Raw genomic sequence first — 8,931 nt, forward strand, 5'->3', positions numbered from 1 at the left:
CACTAGTTAACACAGCCACTAAGTCATAAACCTAGTCTTTTTCTACATTTTCTCGTCTTAAAATCGGCTTTTAATCCTAACCTTAACCACACAGCTAACCTTAGCCTAACCCTAACCTTAAATTAAAACCAAAAAGCTCATTTTTGTTTTCTTGAATTTGTACGGCAATTTTGACTTTGCAGCTGTTTTATCTAGTAGAAACCCAAGTGTAGGCTACAGAGAAAAGGCTCTCAGACGACTTGCGAATAGGAAGAACTTTGCAGCAGGTGTTTCTGATTAATAAATATTGCCATACTGGTAGGTGGTAAGTAACATTTAAATAAAACCCAGCCCTGAAACAAAACATAGGCTGAAATGTACTTTTCATAGGAAAAGACACGTAAATCTCATGGAAACATGTGGAGTCACACATTCGGATTAGGCACTTCAAGCCCAAATATATCATACCTTAACTAAAACGATGACTTCTTGACTTAAATCGTTGCGCAACATCATGGGTAAGCTCTGGCCATCGTCTTTCAGCTCGAAAAAGTGGATTTCTACTGGTGTGGGTGTTTAACAATTCTGAAAATAAACAAAATGGCTATTGTAGGGCATGAAAGTTGCTCAAAATATATTTAAAAAACAAAGCCAAACGAACAAGGCGACAGTTAATCCACAAAAAAAATTGAATACCACAGCCATGATTGCATCGCAATAAATGTTTCCACTGCTAACTAAAATGTATAAAAAATTGCTATAACAGATGTCGGCCGAAATGTTTTAAGTTGAAACTGCTTCTAAATTGTTCACAATGCTTTTTTATTGCCCCCCATTCCACGGTAGATGTTACGTAATTGCTTCCCATCTAATTTTATGAACTGTCATTAATAGTTGCTGAACCACAAACAACTGCTACAATTCTAACTCACATTTCTTGTGAATGCTGCCTTAACACCGCCATGACTAAATCTTTGAAAGTTATCAGTCGTTTTCGTATGTAGGAGGGTGCAACATTACTGAGCGTTCAGATGGATAACTATATGGTGTAGAACAGACATTGTACTTTGTAATGGAGAACAGGCACTTGTCTTAACTCTTGTTTGAGCCGTAGCCTTATGGTGGTTGGTCTGCATCAATAACATCTCTTTGTCTGAACTGTAGGCACCTGTGGATGCTAAAGGGTCTCCTCAGGAAGACACTCCGGTAACAAACTGACTACTGAAAGTTGCATCCCCATTATCCTCATCGTGGTGATGTATCTGATACCAGAGCTATCACCTAGCATTATTGCTAACACTTTATTTGAATCTGCCTACATAATGTGATCATAATGATGACATACCATGTCGCAGACATGACAATGCTAACGTCGCAAACAGTCATGGCATCTGATTTCCGCTACCTGATCTGTGAGATGTACTGTTATTTAAGTTTGTTAGCTTTTAAGTTTGTTGCACAACAAACGAAATTACCTGTTATATAATGTTGGGTTTAGGTAAAGTGTTACTGAATGATGGAAATGTTGCCTTGTAGCAGCAGCATGGTATCCGGATTGCTGCACAATGCTCAACATTATGTATATATCATCTACAAGCTTGGTATCAGACTTGTCCCCAAAACGGATCTCCTTTATAGGATACTGTTTTCACACATCGAAAAACAAGCTTTTTGCTGTTAATATTTTCTATCAAAAGCCTACTTTCCACATCACTTGACTTGAAACAAACAGTAGCAAGTAGGTTTACAGGTGTGGGTGTTACACCAGTAGCACTAACAAAGACCTAGCCCACTGGGCACACACTGGTTGGATCAACGTTGTTTCCACGTAATTTCAATGAAATTACGTTGAACCAATGTGGAATAGATGTTGAAATGACATCTGTGCCCAGTGGGAGATGATGATTCGGGCAGATATTAGATTACGATGTTTGAAATGCATGTATTTTCCATGGTGTGTTGTTAACCTTGTGTTGTAATTTTCCTTGATCCTGTTGTTGGTTCATACATATATTGTGTTCATCATTTATAACTTTAACCCTTAAATTCAATATTCAAAGAGCAGTTCTGATACAATTATGTTTTCGGTGTCGTTATAGACGGGTTAGTTGGCAACGTCACGGAAAAGATACAAACGCTTCAATGGGGCAGAAGTCAGTGTTGTTGTGATTCTGGATGGCCAGATAGCTAGCAACAATGACAATAAGCTGCCATGTGGGGTATCGTAGGTGGCTTGTTTCAGCTAGTTTTATCTTGTTCTTGATACCATGTCTTGTTTTGAGGTGTCTTGACTGATATCACGTCTATGCTAATATGGCTCAAATTCACTAGCTGCTAACCAACAATAACATTGGAAACGAAATACAGTTTACAAGTTGTCAACAATCTAAGCCAACCCTGTCTGTTTTGCCCTATAGTTGCGTATGCGGCGGTTATGTTGCTAAACAACCAACCCGTCTATGCTGTATATATTTTATGTTCATATATTGTTTTGTTATGAATAGTGCTGTTTTGCCGTATATATTTTGTGTTTATATGTTGTGTTGTTTTCTGGTGGTTACATTATCTTTTGCAGTGCTGCTAGTAGGGGAGACCAGGGGCAATTGTAACATGGGCCAATTGTAACACTTTGAATTTCTCCAAACAGAAACAAGATAGTGTGATGAAACTCACTCACAATTTAGGTTCTCTCCCTGCTTGAAATTGTTCAGCCAAATATCTCACTATTTGCTTGTTTTATGGCCAAATGTTAGTTTTTTTAGGGGTGAAAGTAGTTTTTCCCACCAGCTGTATATTTTTTTATACTGTCCTGAGCATTAATGTCAAAGAATTCAAACTAGCATTGTTTTCATCACTAGATGTTGGCAAAACATTGACGTGTTACTATTAGTGTCTCTTGCTAGGCACATAATGGCAAATGTTGAAAACAAGAAGTGATTTTAACTTTAAGGTGGTATGAATTATACATTAATTATACAAATACTAACTTGAAATAGCCTTGGGGTCCTGTAGAGTGCCAAAACAGATATGATCTGGGCACCATCAGACTATTCAAGATGTTTTGAGCGGAACCGAATGGCCATGCACGAACAGGGTTGTTACTGTAAATATTGGTTACATACCTAAAAATACTTACATTTATTGCAAAATCATTACAAATGTCTATGATATGATCATTCATAAACTTGAGTGTTTTTTAAGTTAAGTTAGTTTATTTGGTTTATTTTTTAGATGTTACATTTGACTCCAGCTACAATTCCCCTGGCACGGGGCAAATGTAATGTCCTGACTTTTCGGATTAAAATCAATATTGTGCTCCGACAATATTGTGATCTATAAATGGTATGAATGATTAGGAGACCGATGTACATTTATTATATCAAAAAACTTGCCTAATTCAAGTGGTCTCTGAGCAATAGAGTAAAAATACCCCAAAACCTCCCAAACTTCTCACATTATGAACTGTAAAATAATGTTTATTTATTTTGGTATTCATTAGTTTTTTTTATGTTTCTGGTGTTTATTTTTATTTTTTACTGTGTATTCATTTGTGGTGATCGCTTCCATACTGTATTTGTTGAAAATTACATTTCCTATCAAATGCTAAACGCATTTTTGAGTGGGAATCTATTCCCACCTTTATAGATACCTCTTTTCTGAATACCATAGAAAGGAATAATCCCCCATATTTTCAAATGGTATTAGAAAAGAGCAAACTCATTTGTCCTCATGCGCTGAGATGCTCTGACTCGTTGAATAGATAATAATCCCCCATCACACTGACAAATCAGAACATCCGCTGATGACTGGAATACTCCTTGTCGTTAGGGCTGTTGACTTTTTTTGTGGTCATCATCACAGCTGTTGAACTTACCCACCCCTATTTTATCTTATTGTTAGCTGCCTTGGACAGCTCCACTCCCTTTGCATATTATGTTTTTTAAATGTTAATATGTTAGAAAAAATTGGTGCAAAGCATAAATATCTTACCGGTATGTCATTATACAATGAAAAAAAAAACATAATTGGGGCCCAGAATTTATCTTGGTCAGGTCACCTGATCAGAAAATCACTTAGCCTTGGACATAACTGTAGGCTTTGTCCCATTACTTAAAAAACACCTGTCCCTCGTCGCACCTCTCTGATTCAGAGGGGTTAGGTTAAATGCGGAAGACACATTTCAGTTGAATGCATTCAGTTGTACAACTGACTAGGTATCCCCCTTTCCCTTTCCTTTCCTTGATGACCTTTGAGGTTTGGTTGCCACCATGTTGTTTACATAAGGTCATCATGTTTGTGATGAGTGGTCATGAAGGAAAGGAAGCTTTTGTTTAGAACTATTGGGAGGTACTGTAGTCATTGATGTAAACATGGATGGTATTCATGAAAATAGTACCAGTTCTTTTTTTCTGGTGAATAGCCAAATTAATGGTGAATACACTTGTTTTCGGAGAGGTTAGCAGTCGCTTTATAAACAAAATTCATTGATTTGAGGCTATGCTATTTTCCATGCGAGAGAAGATTGCATATACTTTTGCTGTCAAATCATTTTTATTCTATACACGCAAGACACTGAAATGTCAACGTATTAATCCAATGAAACTATTCGGAACTGTAGTGTGAGTATCATTCTATTTATTTATTGAAGAATATGTTAACTGCAGGGAGAGTTGGCTTGTATGCCTACGTTTTAGCGTGCATAAATGTGTGGATATGTGTGTGTTATTGTGTCTCGTTAACGGGTTTCTTTCCTCGCCAGGAGAAGATGCCTATTCCCTCAGTGGTGATTGAGCCAGCCTCCAGCAACGAAGGTGACGATGACCGCGACATCATTGACATCATTTCCCCAACGACCATCAGCGACAACGGCGTGACACCGGACAGTCAGACGGCCAACGACATCACCGCCTCTGACGGCCCACCAGGACTCCCTCCTGGCTTCCTTTACAAGGTTTTCCCTGGTCCACACACACACACACACACACACACACACACACACACACACACACACACACACACACACACACACACACACACACACACACACACACACACACACACACACACACACACACACACACACACACACACACACACACTCTGTCACCCACTATACTCCTTTTTTGTGTCAGTCTCTCTCTCACTCTTGCTCTCACACACACACACACACACACACAAACACCCACAAGACCTCCCTGATTCACACTATAAGCCTGACCCGAATTGTACTGTGCTGGCTTGGTAGTATATTTTCTTTTCACTTTGTCTTTCCAGCATCGTTCCAGCAACTATGGTGGATTCATAACCAGGCTAGCCCAATACCCAGGCTAGCCCAATACCCAGGCTAGCCCAATACCCAGGCTAGCCCAATACAGCTAGGCTTTGCTAGGTTTGGCCCTATAGTGTGAATCTGGCAACACTCAAAATAGAATAACTGTATTTTGTTGTATACCGTTATCAACACACGTGTATGAACACACACACATGCGCGCTCATGCTGTATTATGAACTCCCATCCTGTAGGTGGAGACCCTGCATGACTTTGAAGCTGCAAACTCAGATGAGCTGGAGCTGAAGAAAGGTGACGTGGTTCTGGTTGTTCCCACGGCTACAGCAGAAGATCAGGTGAGGAAAAACTGTATTAAACCAGTATTACAATTCTAGAAACTCTATATTAACCCTGTACAAATACTGAGCACTTCACATCCATAGAATATCATAAATATGGTATAACATAAAATAGAGTGGCTCTCAGATCATTTGTACGTTAAAAAAAACATACACAGGACTTCAGTACAGAGACCTGATTCCATTTAACAATATGCCAGATGATCCACTTGGTGAAGCCATAACCATATTGCTTACGCCTCATATCTGTGAACACTGAAAGGATAGGCTTTTGGGGAAGTAAGAGGACCGAAACAGCTGGGCCCTTGTCTACCTAACACATACACAAATAGAGTAGTGTAGCTTTACGTTAGCTACACAGGCATATCCATGGCCTATCAAATTCACCCCTTGCCTCTCTTTCTCTATGTTTTCCAGGATGCAGGTTGGCTTACAGGAATCAAGGAAAGTGAATGGTCGCACCTTGGGGCCAGTGCCCACAAAGGACTCTTCCCAGAAAACTTCACACAACGCTTGGAGTAACCATCTGAGCCTGGAGAAAAGAGTTGTGGGGGGAGGTGAAGGGGCCTGTGATCTCCAGACAATGTCTAGCCGATCGTCTGCTGACCCGTCTGTGACCAGACAGACCAAGGCCCTCACTAATAGAGGAAACAACACAAACCAAGTGTGGATAAACACTAGTACCTACTCGAAGCATAACGAAAAATAACATGAGCATGATGCGATAGTATGGTCTAACCTTTTTTTGTTTGTTAACCTTTAAGCAGCGGCGAATTGATGTGTGCTTTGTTGGAAGTGTGGTGACCTCCACATGTAAATCCCTTGACCTCCACATGTAAATCCATATCTGTTTGAAGGATAAACTAAAATGAGAAATTCCTCCTGAAGAAAAAAAAAAAAGTTACCTTATCTTCTCTGCACCAAGTGTATTGTATTGATTTTGTTGCTCTGCAGCGGAATTTATCGGAATCTGTAGTGCTATGATCTATCTAACCGTTCTTAAGTGTTACTTTAAGTGTTTTCTTTCTGACATTTCAGCCATAAATGTTATCTTGCATCATTGTTAGTGTTCTCTTGTAGTGTCATGGCTGTATGTGTGTGGCTATGGTGATGATTTTTTTGGCGTACTCTGTGTTGACATTGTTCATTGACAAGACATGCTGTGCTCTTGCCGAAACATAATGGACATTGAAATTCTGAGCATCGGATTGGACGTCCGATGAGTTTCCAGCATGAAAAATTATGTTAGTGATGAAGCTGAGATCCAGGAACTGGCAGATGCAGCTTTCTCAAAGTAAAATAAAAAAAATAACACTAGCTCCCTAACATAAAACGTTAATGTGTATATCCTTATACCTTATATCTGCAATTACATATATACAAGAAACCAAGTCAACCAGTGGAAAGACATATGAAGTTATTTATCTGTGAATGAAATGTTATGATAAATTGTATTTATTTAACTTTATATTTTTTAAGTCTAAGATCACTGGGAAGGTGCTGGGAGAGAAATCAGATATGCAATCTATGTAATTGGTTTAAATAGGGTCACAATAGTCCAACTGTTAAGTATAGCAATGAATATGACGTCACTCCTGTGTTCGTACAGTTAGCCCTCACTGTAGAACCTTTTTTTGTGATATACATATCTGTGATTATTTATCTAAAGGTGAATAAAGAATAGTTCATATGCTACAGCGCCTCATTGATTGGAAATTATTTGCAGACCTGGTTCAAATACATGCGTATCTAAGTATTTGTATTTTAAATAATTATTGTCTGGCCAAATCAGCTATTTATATTTGAAGTATTTGAAAGTATTTTTCAAATAATTTCCTATAAGTACTATTTGAAACAATTTTCAAATACTTGTTTCCAAATACCCCTAGGACCAAACAGACCGGGGTACGAGTGCATGGAGTATTTAAATATTTGTATCTGGAAATACACTTGTATCTGAAAATACATGCCAATACTTTCCAAGTGTATTTCCAAATACATTCCAATATTCAACTACTTGTATTTTTGTTGTTCACGAAAAACGGGAACTTGTGAGTCGCACAGTGTGGCAGGGTCAACGACATTCAATTTACTGCACTTGCGAGCGCCAGACAATTCCAAATCAAAGAGCCTACAGTGGGGAAAAAAAGTATTTAGTCAGCCACCAATTGTGCAAGTTCTCCCACTTAAAAAGATGAGAGAGGCCTGTAATTTTCATCATACAGTGAGGGAAAAAAGTATTTGATCCCCTGCTGATTTTGTACGTTTGCCCACTGACAAAGAAATGATCAGTCTATAATTTTAATAGTAGGTTTATTTGAACTGTGAGAGACAGAATAACAACAAAAAAATCCAGAAAAACGCATGTCAAAAATGTTATAAATTGATTTGCATTTTAATGAGGGAAATAAGTATTTGACCCCCTCTCAATCAGAAAGATTTCTGGCTCCCAGGTGTCTTTTATACAGGTAACAAGCTGAGATTAGGAGCACTCCCTTTAAGAGTGTGCTCCTAATCTCAGCTCGTTACCTGTATAAAAGACGACATTAGGAGCACACTCTTAAAGGGAGTGCTCCTAATCTCAGCTTGTTACCTGTATAAAAGACACCTGTCTACAGAAGCAATCAATCAATCAGATTCCAAACTCTCCACCATGGCCAAGACCAAAGAGCTCTCCAAGGATGTCAGGGACAAGATTGTAGACCTACACAAGGCTGGAATGGGCTACAAGATCATCGCCAAGCAGCTTGGTGAGAAGGTGACAACAGTTGGTGCGATTATTCGCAAATGGAATAAACACAAAAGAACTGTCAATCTCCTTCGGCCTGGGGCTCCATGCAAGATCTCACCTTGTGGAGTTGCAATGAACATGAGAACGGTGAGGAATCAGCCCAGAACTACACGGGAGGATCTTGTCAATGATCTCAAGGCAGCTGGGACCATAGTCACCAAGAAAATAATTGGTAACACACTACGCCGTGAAGGACTGAAATCCTGCAGTGCCTGCAAGGTCCCCCTGCTCAAGAAAGCACATATACAGGGCCGTCTGAAGTTTGCCAATGAACATCTGAATGATTCAGAGGAGAACTGGGTGAAAGTGTTGTGGTCAGATGAGACCAAAATTGAGCTCTTTGGCATCAACTCAACTCGCCGTGTTTGGAGGAGGAGGAATGCTGCCTATGACCCCAAGAACACCATCCCCACCGTCAAACATGGAGGTGGAAACATTATGCTTTGGGGGTGTTTTTCTGCTAAGGGGACAGGACAACTTCACTGCATCAAAGGGACGATGGACGGGGCCATGTACCATCAAATCTTGGGTGA

The 8,931-nt window shown here is 39.4% G+C and overlaps 1 protein-coding gene across 1 annotated transcript in view; it reads left to right on the top strand.

Moving 5' to 3' along the window:
* The window catches only part of amph (amphiphysin), a 117,768-nt gene extending 110,465 nt beyond the window's left edge, over positions 1-7,303 (top strand). Inside the window, exons 22-25 of the mRNA XM_084188015.1 lie at positions 1,144-1,185; positions 4,739-4,930; positions 5,503-5,604; positions 6,025-7,303. Of these exons, the coding sequence (XP_084044141.1) occupies positions 1,144-1,185; positions 4,739-4,930; positions 5,503-5,604; positions 6,025-6,129 (441 nt within the window). The 3' untranslated portion in view covers positions 6,130-7,303. The remainder of the gene's footprint in view (positions 1-1,143; positions 1,186-4,738; positions 4,931-5,502; positions 5,605-6,024) is intronic.
* The last annotated feature ends 1,628 nt before the right edge of the window (positions 7,304-8,931 follow it).

The sequence above is a fragment of the Coregonus lavaretus genome (assembly GCF_964263955.1).
Source record: "Coregonus lavaretus genome assembly, chromosome: 23".
In the NCBI taxonomy this organism is placed as follows: Eukaryota; Metazoa; Chordata; class Actinopteri; order Salmoniformes; family Salmonidae; genus Coregonus; species Coregonus lavaretus.